This window comes from Polyodon spathula, chromosome 48 (assembly GCF_017654505.1).
Source record: "Polyodon spathula isolate WHYD16114869_AA chromosome 48, ASM1765450v1, whole genome shotgun sequence".
In the NCBI taxonomy this organism is placed as follows: Eukaryota; Metazoa; Chordata; class Actinopteri; order Acipenseriformes; family Polyodontidae; genus Polyodon; species Polyodon spathula.
Window position 1 is genome coordinate 1,198,838 of NC_054581.1, and position 24,639 is coordinate 1,223,476.

Below are 24,639 nucleotides of genomic sequence, written 5' to 3' on the forward strand. Positions count from 1 at the left end.
CAACATGACTAGGTAACCCATTCCATCCCCTCACCACTCTCTGTGTGAAGAAGAGTCTCCTTCAACAACATGACTAGGCAACCCATTCCATCCCCTCACCACTCTCTGTGTGAAGAAGAGTCTCCTTCAACAACATGACTAGGGAACCCATTCCATCCCCTCACCACTCTCTGTGTGAAGAAGAGTCTCCTTCAACAACATGACTAGGTAACCCATTCCATCCCCTCACCACTCTCTGTGTGAAGAAGAGTCTCCTTCAACAACATGACTAGGGAACCCATTCCATCCCCTCACCACTCTCTGTGTGAAGAAGAGTCTCCTTCAACAACATGACTAGGGAACCCATTCCATCCCCTCACCACTCTCTGTGTGAAGAAGAGTCTCCTTCAACAACATGACTAGGGAACCCATTCCATCCCCTCACCACTCTCTGTGTGAAGAAGAGTCTCCTTCAACAACATGACTAGGTAACCCATTCCACCCCCTCACCACTCTCTGTGTGAAGAAGAGTCTCCTTCAGCAACATGACTAGGTAACCCATTCCATCCCCTCACCACTCTGTGTGAGGAAGAGTCTCCTTCCCTCTGTCCTGAGTCCACCTGATTTCCAGCTGTGTGTGTCCTGATCCTGGTTTCAAAGCTGCACTTAAAGGGCTTGTCAACCCCATTCGTTTAAGAAAACGATTCTTGTTTTGAAGGTTTACATGTTTAATTTCTTTACAGCCGTTGCTGACAGAGAGATTTCAGTTGCTCTTCCAGATTTATTATTCTACCAGCATTCTGTGACCTGCTTTCAGGGCAGAGAAATAGATATTTTTATGGCTTCTGTTCGGTCATTTCCTCCAACTCAGCAGAGTGTCTTTGCAGCTTTATCTGTGGAGCTGGGAGGTTGATGCATTGCAGGTAATTAAGCACGACCTGCACCTGCAAACACAGAGGAGAGGAGAATATTACCTGCAGCTCCAACCAAAAGTTTTGCATCACTTAGAATTTTAGGAGTGAGACATAATTAAAAAAAGAAAAAAAAAACTATACCGAGCATCAAAAGAAACTTATCACGATTACAACACATTTATTTTAGAAAAAAAATAAGGTCTATAAATGATGGACCTTGATGAAATGTTTTTGGCTTGTTTTCAGTCACTCGTTCATTCATCCTTGACCACGCTTGAGTGACTGTGAAAGACTGAAGCACTTAATCAGTGAGGCAGTTGCTTGGACGCTGGATAAGGAGTGATTTCAGCTGTTGAATTGCCAGCTTGAATAAAAGCAATAAAGAAAATCACTTTTAAAAAAAAAAACAATATGCCACGTCTGTCAAGAGAGCAGCGCCTTCGTGCGATCGGCATGTTGGAGGCTGGACTGGGGCAGCGGACTGTGGCTCGCCGTCTTGGGCGCTCACAGCCAGCGATTTCAAACCTGGCGAGACGGTATAACCAGACACACTCTGTCAATGACGGGCCACCAACCGGGAGACCAAGAATCATAACACCTGCCCGAGATCGACAGATCATTCTGCAGCATCTTTGTGATGTCAGTTGTCAATCAGCACATAAAGTAACATTATTCAACAGGTCTCATTTGACTTTGTGAAGCAAAATTAGTTCTATAGGGTGATGCAAAACCTTTGGAATTGGTGAAACCTGCTATATAATTCATTTCAAGATGTTCCAATGAAGACCGTTCTTACATTAGATGTGGAATTGTATTTTCAATATCAGAAGAGGATTCTGCTCTAAGGAGTTAGTGTATAATGTAGTGAACAGAGTGGCTGCGTTCTTACCTGCACGACTATCTCCTGTGAGATGTCCACACACAGTCCGCTCTCACCTAAGGGTTCCTTAGGGGGGCGCAAGAGGCTGGGTCCAAACACTGTGGCCAGGTTCTGGGGGGTCATCTTGTTGACCTCTTGGTTTTGTGAGACTCTGGAGGGGGAAAGACATAGGCTCACCATTTTAAAAAGACAGGATACCTCCTGACATGTGTAGCACTGCCTTTTGCGACACTCCACTGTTCTCTAGATAAATGTAAAAAGTATGATGGACACAAGGAAGGTGGCCAGCTACCCCCATACACCATCCATCTGATACTATAGATGCCTTGTGCTAAAGAATGTCCTTACCAAGTTTCATCACCCTTGCCAGTTTTCCCCCATGCTTTTCTCACATTAAGTATTTTGTAACTATGCATACTAACATTTTAATTACGTGTAAGTGCCAATGTATTTACTAAGTAATTACTGTGTAAATCCATACTAATTAGAGACACTTCATGTAAACTGTTAACGTTAATTTCCACCATGCTTATACTATTCATTTACCATAGTTTACTGTGTTTTCTTTAATATGCTTTACCAGACCTCTCTGTGCTTTACAATGCTTCCCTATGCTTTACCAAACCTCTCTGTGCTTTACAATGCTTCCCTATGACCTTCTGTGCCAATGCTTCCCTATGCTTTACCAGACCTCTCTGTGCTTTACAATGCTTCCCTATGCTTTACCAGACCTCTCTGTGCTTTACAATGCTTCCCTATGCTTTACCAGACCTCTCTGTGCTTTACAATGCTTCCCTATGCTTTACCAGACCTCTCTGTGCTTTACAATGCTTCCCTATGCTTTACCAGACCTATCTGTGCTTTACAATGCTTCCCTATGCTTTACCAGACCTCTCTGTGCTTTACAATGCTTCCCTATGCTTTACCAGACCTATCTGTGCTTTACAATGCTTCCCTATGCTTTACCAGACCTCTCTGTGCTTCACAATGCTTCTCTGTGCTTTACCACACCTCTCTGTGCTTTACAATGCTTCCCTATGCTTTGCCGTACCTCTCTGTGCTTTACAATGCTCCACTATGCTTTACCATGCTTTCACTGTTCTTTATTACATTTTGCTGTGCTGTGCTACACTGTGCTGCTCTACATTGTGCAGTGCTACACTGTGTTACACTGTGCTGTGCTCTCACTGTGCTACACTGTGTTGTGCTCTCACTGTGCTGTGCTACGCTGTGCTACATTGTGCTGTGCTACACTACTGTGCTACATTGTGCTGTGCTATACTGTGCTACACTGTGCTGTGCTCTTACTGTGCTACAATGTGCTGTGCTACGCTATGTTACACTGTGTTGTTCTACACTATGCTACACTGTGCTGTGCTACACTGTGCTCTGCCACACTGTGCTGTGCTACACTGTACTACACTGTGCTGTGCTCTCACTGTGCTACAATGTGCTGTGCTACACTGTGCTCTGCCACACTGTGCTGTGCTCTCACTGTACTACACTGTGCTGTGCTCTCACTGTGCTACACTGTGCTGTGCTACACTGTACTACACTGTGCTGTGCTCTCACTGTACTACACTGTGCTGTGCTCTCACTGTGCTACAATGTGCTGTGCTACACTGTGCTGTGCTCTCACTGTGCTACACTGTGCCGTGCTCACGCTGTGGCACTCCTGTGAAAGGGTTACAGTAGGGAATGCACCTCCTCAGGTGCTCCAGCAGGAAGAGGAAAGTGTTCCTGTTCACACTGGGGAGGTTCTGCAGCACCAACAGCAGCCTGTGCTGCTTCTCAAGGGGGTCGTCGAAGGCTAAGAGACATGGAGAGTGGAGAACATTCATATCAGGGTTATTGTATCCTATTAAAGTCGTCATTTAAATTAGACAATCACTCATTTGCCTATTTTGACAATTTTCCAAGATTTCTACTTCCAGTGGTTTGATTTCACAGGCACAACAAATCAGGAACTCCAGAAGCAATGAGGTGTTCTAATACATGTGCACACCCCTGTAGTTACTTAAATAGACTTCTTTAAGCCCTGGGATTAGCCTGGTGACTCTTCATTAGACTCTCGTACATTATTGTCTGTATAACCCATTCTGTTAGCCTTTTGAATGCTTCTCCGCCTATTACAACACCAATTCAATAGCTACGTTTCTCTCCATATCATAGTGAGAAGGAAATAATCTTCCAAATCGGCTTTTAGTTTAGTTAGTGAGGTTAACTGTCATCGATTGGTACTCGATTGTAAAGGTGAGGGAGGATAGCTTACCCAGAGCGCTTGCCAGGGCCTGGAAGTATTGTGGAGGGAGCAGGGGCTCCGGCAACTCCCGGAGGTACAGTTTGAGGGTCCCGGAGACAGCGTTCACATCGACGGCTTTCAAACGCACGAGAGCGTCGCGCAGATCTGTCAGAGACAGAGAGAGAAGGGTAACGCTGCTATCATCCAGAGACATAGAGAGAGAGAGAGAGAGAGAGAGAGAGAAGGGTAACGCTGCTATCATCCAGAAACATAGAGAGAGAGAGAGAGAGAGAGAGAGAGAGAGAGAGAGAGAGAGAGAGGAGAGAGGGAGAGAGAGAGAGAGAGAGAGAGAGAGAGAGAGAGAGAGAGAGAGAGAGAGAGAGGAGAGAGAGAGAGAGAGATATGTGCGGGAGGGAGAGAGAAGAGAGAGTGAGAGAGAGAGATGGGTAGGGTGGGGAATCTTAGTACAGTGGGTCTCATTCTAAAAGTCTTATTTACATTTTAGATCATGACCGAGTTTGACGAAAACGTTTGCACTCATGGGATTGTTATTATTATTATTATTATTATTATTATTATTATTATTATTATTATTATTATTATTATTATTATTCTCACAAAAGGAATGTAAAGCTTGGACTGTCTCACACTGATCTGCAATGAGGGGGCGCTATTTCCACCACCGTAGCAGTAGAATGGATGTCTTACTGGTACTGAAGGCTGTCCTCAGGGCCTGTACCTCCGTTGCCACCCCTGATATCCGATATATCCCCACCTCCTCCAGCCCCCTCCTCTCCACCTCCTCCACACAGTAGCGCACGATGTGGGGCACGAGTATGCCTTCCCTCCTGGGAACAACACACGCAGAACATCACATCACACTGCAGGCTTCTCCAGGACTGATCAAACAGCATCACACTGCAGGCTTCTACAGGACTGATCACACACATCACACTGAAACATGGGTAAGACTAAAGGGAATTTAGAGCTTGGCTATGCAGAGTCACACATGTGTATTTTTTTTTTTTTTTTTTGGTTGTTATAAACAGTACAAGAGTAATCAAAATTGAACCCTGTGCATGTTTGCGACAGTATTAAATAAAAGACATTTTTGCTCACTCTGCTACAAGCTCAATGTGGATGTTGAAGACCTCGCTTGATTGGGTTGAGGGGATCCCAGGGGGCTGCAAGCTGTGCTCTACGTACTTCAGGGAGAAAGACAGCTCAATCTGCAACAAATGATTTATATATAATATAAAATAATGTTCAAAACAATATGCATTACATATTAACAGGAATACAGAGTTTGCATGAAAGCAGACACCTACCCCATTGTAGGTTAGCTGCAGAAAGCTGTTTTCCCACTACTGAAAGTGTGCCAGGTTTGTGTTAGCCCACAGAGTGGAAGAGCCTCACCTGGTTCAGTGAAACGACGCTGCGTTTCCATTTGTTCAGCAGGGCCTTGGCATCCAGCTGAAAACAAGATAACCAGCAGGTTAAGGAACATGAGATGCAGTCTGTTTGTCAGGGCGTTTTGGTTCTTGAATTCTGTGTTGTGAGCTGGAAGACCAGCCCTACGGGTGTCGGCCTGTGCCAGTAGGGGGCGCTGTGGCGCGGGGAGGAGAAACAGTTCTTGCTTGTTTTGCATTGACTCCATTGAGCTGGAATGATTGCACAGGAACCACAGGAGTTAAATTCTGAGACTGGGGAGGTCAGTGACCTCACCTGTACTGTGTTCTTCCCCAGGACTCTGTCCTCTGTCCAGTTGTCCTCTCTGCCTGGCTGCTGGACACATAGGAGACGCAGGTCATGAGCTCCGTCCACCTGCAGAGAGAACTCCTGCAAGAACAACACAAACCCCCTTAGACAAGAGTCCCACAGTGAAAGCACAGGAACATGTAATGAAGCATAGTGACAGTATGGTAAAGCACAGAGAAGTGTGGTAAAGCACAGGTAAGCATTGTAAAGCACAGAGAGGTCTGGTAAAGCATAGGGAAGCATTGTAAAGCACAGAGAGGTCTGGTAAAGCATAGAGAAGCATTGTAAAGCACAGAGAGGTGTGGTAAAGCATAGGGAAGCATTGTAAAGCACAGAGAGGTGTGGCAAAGCATAGTGAATGTGTTTCCTCACCTCCTCCCAGCTGGGTGTCAGGGCTCCCACTAAGACTCTGGTCTGAGCTTTATTTTCAAAATACCCAAAGCTGTCCACTTCCAGGAAGATAGCGAGATCTACTGAAACGATTTAAAGATTGAGACCACAGCCAGCTGTACAGCAAATACAACACTCGCCAATACAAGACTCACACAGATACACAGGATGAACTACACACATTAGTTCATAGGTGGGGCACTGTCTTTTCAGAAGCAATTAGAGAATGAAAGTGCATCTTCTTTTTAATCTGGTACTACAACTATTGCCAAAAGTTTTGAATTTTAGGATTGAGACATAATAAAAAAATAAAAACTATATGAACATAATTTAGATCTTTTTTTTTTATTGAACATCATGTAATCAAAGAAAGTACAAAACGATCTTGCAAAAGTCTACCAGAAGCCATAAAAGTAGTACATTTAATGTCACCTTCTTCAATAAGTATATGGAAAACGACAAAGCTGTGTGCAATTCAATATTGTTAACGTTACATTATTCAGCAGATTTCAATTCAACTTTGTGAAGCATAATTAGTTAATTCTATAGGATGATGCAAAAACTTATGGTCAGAGCTGTACAGCGAATACAAGACAGTCCTAGGTCAGTTCACCTCAGCAGTGCATGCTGGGTCTGGCTGAAAGCATGTCAGTCATTAGGAGAAGCAGCTGATTGGTTAATGACCAGAAAGAAGCCATTGAAGGGGTGGGGACAATGTCACACTCCAGATGAGCAAGGAAGTGCAACGCCACCTGAAATCAGAGCTTGCAAAAAGAGATTTCTTTAGCCTTGTGGCTCATTTGAGAGCTACAGCAGTGTGCACATTTATTAAAACACCCTGTTGCTTCTGGAGTTTTGATTTGTTGCGTGTGTGAAATCAACCACTGGAACTTGAAATCCTCAAGATAGGCAAACGAGTGATTGTCTAATTTGATTGACAACTTTAATAGGACACACATGCAGCTAATTTAAAATAGTAAGCGAAACTAACATCTTTTCTTTATCACTGATTACTGTCCGAAAATTGAAATTCTCCCACCCTTTTCTTGAGGGGTTCCAGTACGTTTGCACACTGCTGTATATAACGAATGGAAGAGCATAATTAAGGAACGCTGTAAATAACTTACTTGCAGGCTGCTGCAGTTGTGTTGCTTTGTGGATTACCACACACAGAGTCCCACACAGCCCCAGATCACCGCTGTCTGCACAAGGAAAGGAGACAGTTAGTTGCTATCCCAAACTCCACAATCTGGTTAATGGCAACGTTTCCACTGAAGCTCTTTCTCAGCGTCTTCAAGACCAAAATAAAACCAGCGCGTGCATCTACAGATGGTGCTCATAATCCTGCACTATCCGAAAGGTTATAAATATTTGTGAAAACATGACCCCTGTCTTGCCCAGCTGTACTGGCTACCTGTAAAGGTCATTTTCAAAACTCTCCTGCTCACCTACAATGCCCTTCATCACACAGGTCCCGAGTACCTCCTCAACCTGCTGACCTGCCGTGTCCTGCCCAGCAAGCTGAGGTCCTCCGAATCTGATCTCCTTGTTATCCCCAGGCAAAAGTGCCCCACACTCGGAGAACGCTCATTTAGCTGCATGGTTCCAACTCTTTGGAGCTCTCTCCCAGCTTTGGTGCGTGATGCTCCCACCGTCACTCGCTTTAAATCAACTCTCAAGACCCACCTGTTCTCTCTTGCTCTCCGTGCTCTTTCAGCCCGATCTCTGCTATTAGCTGCTGTGTTGCTGCTACTATTTCATGTATTATGCTGCTATCCTGTATTCTGCACTTTCCACTGTATTTAATGCACTATTTCATGTATTATGCTGCTATCCTGTATTCTGCTCTTTCCACTGTATTTAATGCACTATTTCATGTATTATGCTGCTGTCATGTATTCTGCTCTTTCCATTATTATTATTATTATTATTATTATTATTATTATTATTATTATTATTATTATTATTATTATTAATAATAATAATAATAATAATAATAATAATAATAATAATAACCCCAGGACTGGGTGCTGCAGGGCCGGTGTGAGTTTTCTGTGACAATAGATCATATCTATCATATTGAATTAAGTGGTTTGAAAATTATGTTAAATTTGTATCACATCATATGCACACTCTGGACCTATAGACGACATACGAAGAAGAAATAAGATAGAAAATGTCAAAGTGAGCTTCTCACACTTGAGGGTGTGTCAGTTGTTTTCAAATGTGTTTCACACCCCAATGTGAGAATTTCACATGTTGAATCAACAAGTCACATCAAACGACGTCTCAAATTAGATTTTCAAACGTCACCCAGTTTCGCTTCTTATCTCCATTCGCCAAATATTGCCTGGTGTTTGAGAAGTTTGTGTTAAAAAGTTACTTTGAAGACCTTCAGAAAGACTTTCAGTCGAAACATTTGTCATTGAATGGGTTAAGTTTGCCAGAATTATTTCAATAGAAGACGTTGAGGAGGACTTCTAGTGGAAACCTTTGTCGTTGAATTTGTTTAGTTTCTTCGAGTGTTTCTAGTATTAAAGGCCAGTGTAAGGTGAGGTGGGAGGGTGTGAGCACAGCTCTCTCTTCCCCTCCAGTGTGCTGTATAGAGGGGGAGGGTGTGAGCACAGCTCTCTCTTACCCTCCAGTGTGCTGTATAGAGGGGGTAGGGTTTGAGCACAGCTCTCTCTTCCCCTCCAGTGTGCTGTATAGAGGGGGGAGGGTGTGAGCACAGCTCTCTCTTACCCTCCAGTGTGCTGTATAGAGGTGGGAGGGTGTGAGCACAGCTCTCTCTTACCCTCCAGTGTGCTGTATAGAGGTGGGAGGGTGTGAGCACAGCTCTCTCTTCCCCTCCAGTGTGCTGTATAGAGGGGGGAGGGTGTGAGCACAGCTCTCTCTTCCCCTCCAGTGTGCTGTATAGAGGTGGGAGGGTGTGAGCACAGCTCTCTCTTCCCCTCCAGTGTGCTGTATAGAGGTGGGAGGGTGTGAGCACAGCTCTCTCTTCCCCTCCAGTGTGCTGTATAGAGGGGGAGGGTGTGAGCACAGCTCTCTCTTACCCTCCAGTGTGCTGTATAGAGGTGGGAGGGTGTGAGCACAGCTCTCTCTTCCCCTCCAGTGTGCTGTATAGAGGTGGGAGGGTGTGAGCACAGCTCTCTCTTCCCCTCCAGTGTGCTGTATAGAGGTGGGAGGGTGTGAGCACAGCTCTCTCTTACCCTCCAGAGTGCTGTATAGAGGAGGGTGGTGTGTGGTCCGGAGTTTGAAACATGAGTTTGTGAGATTGAGCAAGTCTGGTGAAACACGTTCCCAACCTGCAAAGAAAATATAATATAGAATAATAATAATATAATATAATATAGAATATAGACTGCACATATCTTTTTAATAAATAACACATTCTACATTCTAAAACTCTTCCTAAAGTACTTACTTAAGATTATATATTATATAACTACTTATTGATCATATGATATATATATATATTATATATATAATATATCTATATATATATAATAGATATATATATATATTGTAAGGAAATCTGTCTGAGACCACAAAGATATCGTCTCTACCACCTGTTTCTATAGCAGAGATGGTGGTCAAGTGGTTAAAGAAAGGGGCTTGATAACAGGACAATCCCGGCTCAGCCGCTGACTCCCTGTGTGCGGGACCCTGAGCGAGTCACTGAACCTCCTTGTGCTCCGTCCTTCGGATGAGACGTCAAACAAACGCGGTCCTATTGGAAGAGACTCTGCAGCAGCAGCAGTTGCTGATGATGCAGAGTTCCCCCCCCCAGTCTCTGTAAGTCACTTTGGATAAAAGCGTGTGCTGAATGACTTAATAATGAGAAGGAAGGCTATTGCTTTATTGTAAAGTCAGTAAGCAACTCACTCTCTCTTCTCAGCCTCTCCACGTTGTCTCTCCACTCTGTCAGCTCGTACAGTGAGGACAGCAGTAAAGTGTGGCTCTGTAAAACAACAGAACCAATTACTGCACCCAGCAGATTAACAGAAGGGCTGCAGTATCCATTTCACAACACCAGGGGGCACATAGCTATGAACAAACATATATTTGTAATATATGAAAGAAAATTATGATCCTTATATTTTTCATATACAGAAATTGCCCCCTTTTTTATATATTTAAAATATGTATATATAATATATATATATATATATATATATATATATATATATATATATATATATATCCTGATTGTGCTAACAGTCACTCTGTGCTCACACTTCAGGGACCTCCTACTTTTTGTCCCATAGTTGGGCTACTGGCTGCAGCGTTTTTGTCAGTGAAATCCCACAGTACCTTCCCACAGTGGCTGTGCAACTCCAGGGGGAGACAGGGAGAGTGGCTCAGAATCCACAGCTCACAGTCCAGCAGTTTCTTCCGGGCTCTGTCTATGGTGCGAGTAGACAGGACCCTGCTGCCCTTCTGAAACGACACAGTGAAACTCACAGTCACACCAGATCTCACACAGGGAGGAGCTTCATGCCTGGCTTGATCCTTTTTGGAAGTCATCCAATACTGTAATGATGTAGGCATTTATTTTATTGAAACATTATGAAACCTATTAATGTATTTTTTGGTTTCCGACCAGAGATATCCAGGCTGAGGAAAATGAAACAGGCGTCAATCATACCTGACGCTTTCCTATTGGCTTTGGATAGATCCACCCCATTCGGTCACAGCCAATCAGAAACGACTCCTAAACTGAAAGTGGTGAAACCTGTTGCATAATTAACAAGGTGTTCCCAACAAAGAACCGCGGTAACATCCCCTAAAAGGGGAAGCATTTACTATTTTACAAACGTTAAAATAAACGTTGAAAAGGAGCAAGCCTATTCATGTTAATTTTAATCGTAATACATTTTTTTAAAGAACATATTTAGAAGGACCATTTTGTTATTCGCAATCCTTGTTTATGAGTGAGGGTTTTTTTTTTTTTTTACTGCAATTAAATAAAATACTCCAGAGGCGAAAGGCAGGAATAAGAGGCTAGAAAATGAGGCCACTGTTTGTCTGTTTGCCTGTCTGTCTGTGCCACCTATCCCCCTAGATTGAACCCAGGCCTCCAGAAGTGAAAGGCAGGGATAGTGATCTTGCTTCTAGACCTAGTCCCTCCGGCAACCTACATGCGCTCTTTCACAGTACTAAAAGCTGTGGTTTTCTGTTTGAAGCAGAAACCACCACACACATGTAGCCGGATGACAAGAGCTGTGTGGTTGACAGCTTGCTTGTGCAATTTTTCAGCTGCACCAAACACATCAAAACGAAGTGAAAGTCCAGTAAGAATACCCTTTGCAGCTGTATTTCCTGGCGCAGACGGAAGGCCTTCTGCTTCATTTGGTTCATCCTGCACTGCGTGTCGGGGGGTAGCTGGCTCTCCGGCCCGGGGACGAGAGTGAGGCCTGGCAGGGGGAGGTACCAGGCGAACCTGTACTGGGGCTGCCGGCTGAGGAGACAGAAGCAGGGAGGAGAGTTGGGAAAGCATAAAAAGATTTATTAGCATACATGCTTACAGTCCCTATGTGGTCGGGATAGTCCAGATTTCCTAGCAAATGTCCCTATCGTTTACAGGCTTATACGTAGCCTCTTCTTTCAAGGTTATAAATGGGTATCTTTTTTTTAACAGGACGTGTGTCATCGAGTCACAGTCCTTTGGTGTGCGACGACGAGTACCCCTCCAACTCTGGTTAGACGACTATTCATTGATAAAAAATGACTAGTCACAGGTAAAAATGACCCCCCCTTATGTAGATAATATTACTCACAAAAAACGTATAGTAAGGTGGGTGCACATACTACGCTATACTGGGGGGGGGGGGTTCGAAGGGGGGTGGGGCCCACCCCCCGCCTGACAGAAGACTTGTCAAAGGTTTACACATCACACACATGTTTGTAGTGTGTATTTGAAAGTAAGCGAGGTTTATAGTAGTATATATTATATATATATATATATAATATATATATATATCTTTCTGACAGATTTGTAAAGACGGATTTAGTGTGTATGTGTTTCTTTCCAAACTGACCTAAGTAGTGCAAAACAGGTCAGATGTAGGGAATTATTTTGTGACCTACAATTATTAAAGCCTGTGAAACTGAACCAATCCCCTCTCCTCAGAGCACCTACCCTGCCTTGAACTTGGCACAGAGTATCAGGTCAGTGAAGAGAAAGACATGGCGCAGACTGCGACTGCCATCGGACAATTCAACGAGGAACCCGTCCTTCACCAGCTGACAAATCTGAGGACACAAGAGAGCACAAGAAGTGACAGGGGACCAGGCAGCAGCTGCTTTTCAAATCCTTTCCTATTCATTCAGATTTGCAATGAGTGTTTCGGTCACTCCAATTAAATCTGAGCTGCTTTAAGCTTGTCTAGAGAAGCCTAACTTCCAGGCAGCCTTGCTCCTTCCGTTGGGACTATCTGAACTTTCAGCTCTGCCAGCTCGCCCTGTCTATTCGCAGCACGGAGAGCAGGTGGGAATGGCAGAGTTGCACACGGTGTGACTGCAATGAGGATTTTCAGTCCTGGCAGTTAGGATTCCCCAGACAAGGTCAAAGCAGCTCAAAATCAGGCAAAGGCAAACTTAAAGGAAAATGAGAACTCAATACTAGATGACCTCTTAGAAAGATCGCAAAGACCCTGCGGCAGTAAAATAGTAGATTTAAATGAGATTTCAAGCATTTTTTTAATACCTTAATTTAGACAACCCAACTGTTTGACTTTTCTTACCAGTTAAAACTCCCTCACTGAACTCCCCACAACAGCTCAGGGGAACTGAAGGTCAGTGGGGGTCCTCCGATCCCCCGAACCAATTGTCTCTTTACACACAGAAGCGCCACAGTGAGCTACCGCCCCCTGGAGGACAAGCCCTGCAGGTGTTGAATCTCACCTGGTGCCAGTAGGGGTCGCTGTAGCTCGGTGAGGTGAGACAGTCGCTGTTGATTTTGCCTCCCTAGCATAGCGACAGAGCCAATGCTCCCTGTGGAATCTCCAGCGAAGAACGACACAGCCAGGAACCTGCACTACCCTGACTGTGTGACTCCCCCCTGCACACCACGCGGCCATGCCTTTACCAGGGGAGACCCTCAGGGACCCCTGTGCTCCTCTGACTGTGTGACTCACCCTGCACACCACGCGGCCTTTACTAGGGGAGACCCTCGGGGACCCCTGCACTCCCCTGACTGTGTGACTCCCCCCCTGCACACCACGCGGCCGTGCCTTTACCAGGGGGAGACCCTCGGGGACCCCTGCGCTCCCCTGACTGTGTGACTCCCCCCCTGCACACCACGCGGCCGTGCCTTTACCAGGGGAGACCCTCGAGGACCCCTGCGCTCCCCTGACTGTGTGACTCACCCTGTACACCACGCGGCTGTGCCTTTACCAGGGGAGACCCTCGGGGACTTAGTAGAATGCTTTATGAATTTGTCTCTATCGCTCAGACTCTACCGCTTCTTGCTACCTTACAACTTCCTGTAAGGTTGGGACCATGGGAATGGGGGCGTGACCCCAGACCATGGAGTTGACCTTCAGCACAGGAAGTACGCAGATCAGCTGCCCTACCGTTCCCTTGGAGATAGTGACAGCGCTTTTCTTGTGTGGAACTTCCTCGTTGACCCCCGACAGGAAGCTGCTGGAGATGCGAAGTGATTCCTGTAGCAGAGGTCGGTCAGGGTGGTCTTCGGGGGTGTGTTTTAAAAGGTCCTGCACCAATCATAGGAAAGCAGACAGGCGGGCCATTAAAATCTGTCGAGGGTGTTTGTAATGGATCAAATGTAAAACTCACTTAGTAGTAACTTACATGTAAAACCAATGTGATTTTGGTGACTCTGTCCAAAGGTTTGTACAAAAGAGCTGCAAATGAAATAGCAAAGGGGCATTCAGAACAGAAAATAGGAGGCACTTTTTTACACAGAGAATTGTGAGAGTCTGGAATCAACTCCCCAGTAATGTTGTTGAAGCTGACACCCTGGGATCCTTCAAGAAGCTGCTTGATGAGATTCTGGGATCAATAAGCTACTAACAACCAAACGAGCAAGATGGGCCGAATGGCCTCCTCTCATCTGTAAACTTTCTGATGTTCTTATTAAATGAATTTCAAGGGAATATTCTATTATTAGGAACCTATGTCAACTATTCTCTAGTGTACTTTAATAATGCCTTTTAAGGCTGAATGCATTATAACTCCAGCCTAGGGAATCAGCCACAACTATTGCACTCAATCTGATTTTTTAAACAATGTGATCAGAAAAATCGCTTCTCTCACCTTCCAAGGTGTACGTTGTCCTGCAGTTACTGCTCTCTTTGAAAACCATCATGTTCTTCAACGAGACAAGAAGAAGCGTTAACAGCTCAAATCAGCTGGACAGTGTAATGTCATAGCACTGTAATATTGCGTCAGGGATGTGATGTCATAGCACTGTGATATTTTGTCAGGGCTCATACCTCAGCCAGTGTTTTGAACCTGTCGTCAGTCTGGGTGCATTTGCGGACCGTCGCTATTGCGCTCTCATAGTTATCAATGAAGCCACGATACACTCCCAGCTGACTCACCTGTGCAGGAAAAAAATACGAGGTGAAGGAATGCAAACTGGGGCTTTACACTCCAGCACAATACTTCTTATACAGAGTCTGTGGGGTCTCTTATTGTATCAGTGCAGTTTGGGTTGTGTCTGTATATACTGTGCAAATTCTCTCTGTCAGTAATCCCTCATAGCCAGGGCTGTACAGCTCTGGCCAAAGCTTTAGCATGACCTAGAATTTTAGGACTGAGACATATAGTTAAAAAATATAAAAACTACATGAGCATAATTTAGGTCTTTTATTTACTATCATGTAATCAAAGAAGCTACACTACCACTTTCTGGAAGAGGTCTCCCACCCCCTGGTGGGGGTCGCCCTGCTGCAGCCTCTCACGCAGCCCCTCGAGGAACTCCTTGTGCAGCGCCAGGAGCTCGGGGGCCTGGAAGAACACTGTCTGGATCTGCTCATTGGTCAACACGGGCTGCGAGGTGCACGCCGTGGCCTTCAGAGCTTTCATTGGCTGGAAAACACGAGGGGACACACCCACAGTTAGAGTGGTGCTTTGATTGGCTGGGAAACACGAGAGGACACACCCACAGTTAGAGTCTGTGCTTTGATTGGACACACCCAACACTTTCATTAGCTGGAAAATGGTACCACATTATGCTAACTAGATCCTTCCCAAATGATCTTCAGTGGCAATGCAGACAGACAGTGACAATATGATGGCTCTGAATGGTTACACAAGTATAGGGCAGCTACAATGGAATGATGAAACATCCTTTTCTGGTAAGCTTAATTGACAATATTACAGGAAATTATTGTAAATCATTGTAATATACTTTACCGTGACACTAACAGCTAATTTCCTAACCAAATCTAGTTCTTAAATATCACTTGTCCATATTCCATTCAACTGCCTCGATTCTTATCCTACGCTACTCTCTGCTGTTCAGTACAACAATAACTTATCAGTGATTGTTGAGTATTCTGCTGGATCAGATTCCCCTTGGACAGAGAGCTGTTTGCTGTTTTAAAATGATCTCTTCCATTCTGCTGATAAACGGCATGCTGATCACTCTACTTCTGTATTAGCAGCCCTGGCAAGGGGATGGGCGTTTAAATGTCATTTTGAAATGGGCACGGGACAGGAACTCCGATTATTTCTGTTTTACTCAAGCCAGCTGGCTTGCATAGTTTTTTTTTTTTTTTTTTTTTTAGGGAAGGATGTTTAATCTCTAAAAACAGAAGAAGCTGAGCTTTATTGAAATGGAGAAGTGCTGTAGGTAAACTATGGAAGTCACAGAGATGCTGGATAAGAAAAATAAATGTTTAGAAAAAAACAAGAGCCTCACCAAAGGAAAGAAAAAGTTCCATATTCTTCCCCTAGAACATTTCTTCATATTAGATGTGTTTATGTACTGACGGGGCAAATATTGCACATATACTGCAGGACAAGGGGATGAGGCTGTCGTTGGTATCATGGGACCACAGTATGCAAACTATACCCTTCCCATATAATCTTCAGTGTTAATGCAGACAGACAGACATGGTTCTGTACTATACTGAGGGGCAATGTTCCTGTACTATACTAATGGCAGCACACCAGCTTAAAGTTTTCAATGTCTTCCTCTCAGGAAATCTATCAAACTTGCAGTTCCTGGGGCATTTCCACTCAGCAATGTCTTCTGTATTATTTTTACAGGCTGAAAGCTTGTCAATCAGGAGCAAAGCAGCTGATTGGTTAACGGCAGAAAAGAACCCGTTTAAGAGGCGGGGACAATGTCACCCTCCAGGTGATCTAGGAAGTGCAACGCTATGGCTAAGACAGGGATTTCTTTAAAATGAAGGCGTTTTAAAATTTAATTACATGTGTTTCTTTTAAAACTTGACATTTGGGATCTATGTAACAGGTAGGATTGATGAACTTATTTGTTAAATCATATCTAATATATATTGCCATAATATCACAGGGCTCACATATCTATATCTATATGACAAAACGCATGTGGTTTGGTAAAGATGAATTTTTAATGGTCATTTATTTGTTTCTTCTCGGAGAATAGATAGAAAGATCTTAAGCCAATTCGCTCAGGAAGTCATTGTCTGAAAAACAGTTCTGACTCCCAGAAGCCACTCCTGTGTTTGGACTGCATTCCTTGAACAGGGTGGAAAACAGTATAAGAGCCATTCACCAGTTCTCTTGTTTTATGAAACAAATATCATTTAAAATCAGTCTAACATACAGTAATGTGTCTTTCATCTAAGTGTGAGATCTATAAAGTGATGGTATCTCAATCAATCATTAACTGCTTAATCCTTTACAGAGTCGCGGTGAGCTGGAGCCTAACTCGGCAGACATAGGGCAAAAGACAGGGCTACACCCTGGAAAGGACGCCAGTCCATCGCAGGGTGATTTAGAATGAGTAATCAACCTAAACAACATGTCTTTGGACTGGGGGAGCAGACTGGAGTATCCAGAGAAAACCCAAGCAGACTTGCAAGCTCCACACAAACAGTCCCCTAGATTGGAATTGAACCCAGGCCCCTGTTGGTGTGAAGCAACAGCACTAATCACCACGCCACCGTGCCACCATCAATCAATCACTCAATCAATCAATCAATCAATCAATAACAAAAATGAATAGCGTAGAAAACAAGTAAAAGATGAACTACAAACAGCAGAAATAAATCAAACAAGGGATGCAAAATAGATGTACTGTACTTGAAGGGTTATCTATAAAATACATGTATTGAAATGTAGTTCAACCACATCGAAGTTCACACATCTGATGGAAAAAGTTTGAGAACGAGAGGAAGTGCTATCCAGCCCCTGCTTTCACAGAGTGCAGACCACAGACTCAGATAGCCTGAGAAATGCATTCAGAATTGACCCAGAGGCAGCTTCTTACAATCAATCAGCCAACAGACATTGCACATGAAGTGTCTCTCATTATTGTGTATTTACATAGTAGTTACTTAGTAAATACATGTGTACGTACACATAATTACAATGTTATTATGCATCGACACAATGTACTGTGATATAACCCGAACCCTTTTCTGAAACAATTCTGAACTACGCTTGGGGTGGTCTAATTATTATGTAAATTAGACCAAAATAATTAAAAGTAATTAGAGACACTTAATGTAAAGTGTTAATGGTAAATTTCCCTGTGGTTATTCTATACATTTACCATACCATAGTTTACCCTGTTTATTAATATGCTTTACCATACTTCTCTTTACAATGCTTCCCTATGCTTTACCACACCTCTCTGTGCTTTACAATGCTTCCCTGTGCTTTACCAGACCTCTCTGTGCTTTACAATGCTTCCCTATGCTTTACCACACCAGATATGCTGATTAGCAGGTCCCATGTAAAAGCTGCAAATGACGTACCATGAGCAGCGCTTCGAGCTCGCTGAGGTAGAGCTGCTGACTGCAGAGAATGCTCTTCAGGACCAGCGTTCTTCTCTCCAGCATCTTCTCAGGGTCACCCTCGCTCTGAAAAAATAATCAGTGAACATTGATATAGCGCCTGGCTTTCAACACAAGGACCCCCAAAGACAGATGCTTCACACAAAATGAACGATTAAACCATGCAGTTAAAAACAGTGGTTAAGAAAAGGGCTTGATAGCAAGGTTCCCATCTCGACTCAGCCACTGAGACGTAAAACAAACGAGGTCCTATTGGAAGAGACTCTGCAGCAGCAGTTGGTGATGATGCAGAGTTCACCCCCCTAGTCTCTGGAAGTCGCTTTGGATAAAAAAGTCTGCTAAATGACTCATGCTAAAGCAAAAACGAAAATAGTTCATTTGTAGAAAGGGAACAGTTAAAGGAAAAGGAAATCAAATTGGAAACCTGTTTATTTTTATTTTAAAGAAAATGCATTTTTGATTGCAAAACTATTTCGCAAAACAACAAAAAAAAAAAAGTTTCCAAACTTGATTTAAAAACAGTTCCAGTTTCACTGCCAGAAAATGTATATATTTTTTTGTGGTTGAGACAGCAGACCTCAGGAACTGGTTGACTAATCGTCACTGGCTGTAACTGTGAAGCTGCCTGCCCTTTCAGATGAGGAAATGGAGATGTGGTTGCAAACTATTAACATATAAATTACATTAAAGCAGTTTTAACGTGTAGTTCGCAAAACATTCACCAATACCAGACTGCAGAGCTGGTCAGAGTTTTGCATACTCTAGAATTTTTTAATTGGGACAATTAAAAATAAATAAATTATATATTTACCAAGATTTTCAGTTCCAGTGGTTTGATTTCACATGCACAACAAATCCGAACTCCAGAAGCAATGGGGTGTTCTAATAAATGTGTACACTGCTGTAGCTCTCAAATGAGCCACAAGGTTAAAGAAATCTCTTTTTGCAAGCTCTGATTTCAGGTGGCGTTGCACTTCCTTGCTCTCCTGGAGTGTGACATTGTCCTCACCCCTTCAATGGCTTCTTTCTGGTCATTAACCAATCAGCTGCTTCCCCTAATGACTGACATGCTTTCAACCAGACCCAGCATGCACTGCTGAGGTGAACTGACTTGGAATCCCTGTGTGTAACGCTATTGTTTTTAGAGTACACTGTTTCTTGCTTTTAAGAGCACCAAGCTGTTCACTATTGTTTGGCCAGTGCAGGGTTAAAGCTACATTTCCAATTATTTTATTTCTCATCTATTTTATATTATTTTTTTTATTCAAGATTCTTTATTGCAGTTTATTATTCCAACACACATTGTATCTGATTAGACTTATCAAGGAGGATTGTGGCTAGGATGCAGAGCTAAGAGACTCCTGCGCAACCCAAATATGCTTCCCCACCTTGCTCGGCTCTTTTGAAACCTCTTTATTGCCGGAGCTCAGTTCCTCTGCCAGTGCCCTTGAATTACTCACCAAACCGTCACTGAAGTCAGCGCTCTCTGAACGCGCAGGGCTGAAGGGAGAGTCGACAGCAGACAGGAAGTCGTTGTCACACTCCCCATCAAACACATCCTCCAGATCCAAATGATCATCCTCAACCACTGCAGAGGGACACAGAGACTGAGGCTTCATCACAGAGACTGAGGCTTCATCACAGAGACTGAGGCTAATGCCTTCAGCAGTGCTATTGAAACTAAACTGAGTCAAGCAGACCAGCGTTTGGGCTCTAGTGCCTTCATCAGTGTTATTGAAACTAAACCGAGTCAAGCAGAGCAGCGTTTGGACTCTAGTGCCTTCATCAGTGTTACTGAAACTAAACTGAGTCAAGCAGACCAGAGTTTGGGCTCTAGTGCCTTCATCAGTGTCATTGAAACTAGAAGAGACCTAGGCAAATTCTTCAGTTTGCACCCTTATTGATTTTTTTTTCAGACAAAAAAATGTTTTTTCTGCAGTCTGAGATTTAAAAACCTTCCTGTGTCAATGTGGAGAGAGTTCTGTCAGCCCGCAATGCTAACTGGGGCTGACAGACACAGAGGAAGAGAGACAGACAGACAGAGTCCTAATTGAAACTGATCTCAGATCTGCCACTAATGGAACTGAAAGAGTCCGGTTTCAGGCAGCTTTCAGATCAGTCCCAGCGGCAGATAAAAACACATTTACCAGGTATGCCGTATTCTAGCAGGTACTCCACAGCTTCATTGAACATCTCCATCCTGACGGGGGCGCTGTGAGCACACCTCCAGACCTTCAGGTGCCCTCCGTAAACTCGCAGGATGGAACTGCTTTAAAAAATCTCTGGCAAAGAACACAAAGGTGTACTAATTATTATTAATAGTAGCAGAAGAAAGGATAATTAACGATGTACAAGCCAATAAAATCCACAGATCAAAATGAGGGGCAGGTTTCAAATTATTTTGATGTATGAGGAAGAAGAAATAATGTATTCAAATTCACAGTACGTGATCTACTAATGTAACATGACTTAGAGAAATCAGAGAGTCTTGAGAGATGAATCAGGTATAACTATGACTATCAATTAATCACAGTTAGCTTCTGTGATTACTAACATGCTAGTTTAGTGCATGACAGAATTGAATGAGTGTCGTCATCATTTGGATATAAAATTAGTCACGGAATTGCATTATTTAGCAAAAGCACCCAAACTGAAGGACTTGTGAATGGGAAGTTTTTTTTTTTGTTTTTTTTTTTAACTTTCTGGCAGGTCATTCAAAGTAAGTTCCAGTATCACAGAAGGGCATCTAGTCTACTGTTCCACCTGTGTGCTAAACATGCTTTCACTTCTCAAAATACTCTTTCTAGTAGTTTTTTCTGCTACAGACAACAATGATACAACAGCAAATGAAATCTGTTAGTTTCGAGTACTCTTTTATAAATTCAGGATTGCTACAAACCCAGGAATCAAGCTAAGACACTGTAATGTGCTGTTGGAAAACTATACTGACTGTAGATCTGTTAACATTGTAACTTTGTTTGATTTCAATATACACATTTGTTTTTAAGCAATATTATTTACAATTATGGAGGATAACTTGAAATTTGCAACTGTTTAACAATTAAACAATTCAAAAGGTGATCAGTTCAATTAAGGGTCTAGTTCAAGTGCTCTGGCTGTTCTGTTCCTTACCACATCATGGATCATTATTGCTGCACTACCTCTGGACAATAATCTTTACACTATCTGTGCACTAGAGCAGGCATTTCAAAAAGAGCTTTGAAACAGATTTTAAAGTTCTAAGTTGTCAGGATGTTAACAATGACAAGGGAAGCTACAGGTGTGTTACTTCAACAGTTGTAGCATCATATGAGGACGTGCACGCTATATTCTTTACTCATCCTTTATCTGCTGTTAGTCCATGGAACACATACAGTTCAGATGCCCTCACAATAGCGTCAACCAATCTTGAAGGCATCAGGCAGGATTTAAATGGACATTTTGCTTCATAAAGTTGAACGAAACCTGTTGACTAATGTAACGTTAACATATTGAATTGCACACAGCTTTGTAGTTTTCCATAACTACATAAACCTGTGAAAATCTAACCTGAAATACAACTGTACTACTAGTATGACTTCCAGTAGACTTTTGCAATATCATGTTGCATTATTTTTTTTTTAGCAGGAAAAAAAACAATATATCTGAGTATCACTTGCATGACAATGAAATCCAAGGTTGCGTTTGTTAATAACTGATCCATAAGGTAGCATAAGGATTCTGAAAAGCAGGGGACCAAGGATTAAGCCTTGTGGAACTCCGTCATTTCACGTCTCCTGTCTCAGAAGAGTACTGAGCCACAGAAACAAACTGGCGTCCAGTGGTAGGTATTAGCGAAACCATTCCCAAACAATATTCCAATAAAATTCTGCAATCTCTCCAGTAAGATCCCGTGATCCACGTTTTCAAAAGCAGCAGAAAGATCCAGCAATACTAAAACAGACAGCTGTCCAGTGTCAGCAAACAGGAGGAAGTCATTCTAGATCCTCAATAAAGGCTGTCTCGGTGTCTTGAGCAAAAATCAGACTGCATTTGCCAATAGCCCGTTTCCACAAAAATGAGCTTGAAGCTGACATCTTTTGCAAACACTTTAACAAGACAAGGGGTAGTAAAAATATGTCAAGCATTGACTCAGGCAGCCACTGCACACTTAGAGGCATGCATGATACTAACAACCGCATCTGCTTGCTTAATTATATCTACCTCTTAAATAATAGTTATCCCTTTTCATTTGCACTATCAATTTTATATTATCCAGTATTCTGTACACACTGATGATCATTAACTTCTTCGGTGCGGTATCGCTGTTAATAACATCACAAACAGACAATCAAAAAACCGACCTACCGTATTTATGTGGTCAAAACCAAAGGCTGCTCGCCAAGTCCCATGAAATCCCTTCCGAAGTCGAACTTAAAGACAGAAAAATACTTCTAGTCCAAACGTGTGGCATTCAGTTTTAGATTCTTACAGTATTTCTATATTCGGCTCTGTTCATTGTTCAAAGTGATACAGGTTTGTGTGCACCTTGCACAGCATCTGGAAAATGGAATAAACCAGTTACAGCCCCACAAGCTCCCAGTACGTTACTGGTTTTCAACCCAGCTTGTCAGATATGTGTTTTCCAAAGCAGTCTAAACCAGTCCACCAGCTATATTAGCGCTGATGTCTGCAGTTTTAATACACAGTTCCTCCCTTCTGAACTGTTATAATGGTTCTTTTCTTAGTTTCTCTGTATGACTGTGGCAATGGAGAAACTATTCTGATTGGCTTTGGGCTTTCAGCTTCAAAAGCCACAGAACTTCCTCTTGCTTGTCATATTTTTCACAATATGCTATTCCGGATCAACTTTAGAGGAACAATTTTCAGAACAAAACGTTATCTCAACTGCGCCTATTGTTATTTTGTTATTGCTGTTATTTCCCTATCCTCCCAAAAATCAGAATCTGCACAATTGCATACACAATTCCCAATTATCAAGGTGTGATCTGACCCTCTTCAAACTCCAGTAACTTATAAGATATTCCTCTGGAAGCCTTTCTTGAGTGCTTCAGTTTTTTGCTTTAGACGAGAAATAAAAACACACTCTTGACATGTGCGGTGCATCAGCCCTGCTGCATTCAGTTACACGCAGAATTGCTTATATAGAAAATACAGTTTCCCACAGTTTGGTATATCCGGACCTCAGGCGCCCCCTATTGGAGAAACACGTCATCTGCAGACCAATTGATTAGTCTCTGAAAAGGATATATTAACAATGCCGTCGCCAGACAGGTGTATTTACGTTCTCCAAAAGTATTAGATTTTCCCATTTAATTTGACTCAGTATATACCAGACAAAAAACCTCTTATAAAACAAAAATCTCCCCATTTATCAACCCTTCTACTAGACAGGAGAGACTGTGAATCCCGATCTAAACCGTGAAAACAGTAGGATATCCTATTATTATTATTATTATTATTATTATTATTATTATTATTATTATTATTATGGATAATAATAATAATAATAATAATAATAAATAAATAATAATAATAATAATGGTGTAAGAAAACTGAGGTCTGTCTGAGTTGTGTTATTATTGTGTTTATGCTGCGGTAAAAGGTCTGTTTTTTTAAATTCTTTGTGCATTTAAAGGACCAGTGGGAGTGTGTGTAAACCAGGGCTTCTCAAACCTGGTCCTGGGGAGCCCCTGTGTCTGCTGGTTTTCATTTCAAACCCAGCTCTCAGTTACTGAACCAGACCCTTCATTGAACTGATAATTTGCTTAACTAGACATTTTTACTTGTTTTCAGCTCTTGAACAGTTGCATATTTCAAGTTAGCTGTAACATTTGATAAGTAACTCGAACTTTGCAACTGTTTAAGAGCTGAAAACAAGTGAAAAATGTCTAATTAAGCAAATTATCACAATGAAGGGTCTAGTTCAGTAATTGAGAACTGGGTTGGAATGAGAACCAGCAGCCACAGGGGGTCCCCAGGACCGGGTTTGAGAAGCGCTGGTGTAGACAGTGATTGATTGATTGACTGATTTACATATTTTACTGACGACATTAAAGGTGAGTGTTCGTCCAGGTCTTTGTGTCTTAGTAAGCTCTCGTGCGTCTCCCAATGAACTCAGGTACTAGTTTTGTGAGGTTTACATCAACGAGTGTTTTTTTTTTCTTGTATTTTAATTTTCCTGTTCTTTTAAAAAAAGCGTCTCCTTATTAGTCTGAACGTCGTTATTTTTGGATGAAGTCCATGTTTTAATTTGAATGTATTATTTCTCCTCAGTTGTACTGTGTTTGTTATACAGTGGTAATGGCGGTATTTTTTTCAACTTCCCCCTTGTGAAAGTTTGCATGAGACTTCGGAGACGTGGCAACGCTTTCATTTACTGACAGTTTTCATGTTGTCCTGCAGATGGCGCTATCGGATTGGACGTGTGCAGGGAGATGAATTCATCCATGACTTTAATAAAACACTCAAGACTGGTGTAAGTAGAAATAAGAGGCT

General features: G+C 42.7%; 1 protein-coding gene across 2 annotated transcripts; it reads right to left on the reverse strand.

Annotated features, from left to right (window-relative positions):
* Positions 1–519: 519 nt before the first annotated feature.
* Positions 520–22,877, reverse strand: si:dkey-33c9.6 (active breakpoint cluster region-related protein). 2 transcript variants are annotated; one of them, XM_041238302.1, is made up of 24 exons: positions 22,489–22,877; positions 20,289–20,423; positions 19,602–19,729; positions 18,103–18,207; positions 15,035–15,220; positions 14,623–14,730; positions 14,444–14,498; positions 13,979–14,031; positions 13,741–13,881; positions 12,306–12,418; positions 11,468–11,624; positions 10,478–10,603; positions 10,049–10,124; positions 9,373–9,468; positions 7,291–7,365; positions 6,146–6,246; positions 5,741–5,854; positions 5,432–5,488; positions 5,135–5,244; positions 4,724–4,863; positions 4,046–4,180; positions 3,478–3,583; positions 1,783–1,924; positions 520–923 (listed from the first exon to the last, which is right to left on the reverse strand). In XM_041238302.1, the coding sequence occupies exons 2-24, from the start codon at positions 20,338–20,340 to the stop codon at positions 816–818; spliced, it is 2,484 nt and encodes an 827-aa protein (XP_041094236.1). In that variant the 5' UTR covers positions 20,341–20,423; positions 22,489–22,877; the 3' UTR covers positions 520–815. The 2 variants fall into 2 exon arrangements, with proteins under 2 accessions (XP_041094236.1, XP_041094237.1); XM_041238303.1 differs by having other exon boundaries at positions 6,146–6,243; positions 22,489–22,876.
* Positions 22,878–24,639: the final 1,762 nt, after the last annotated feature.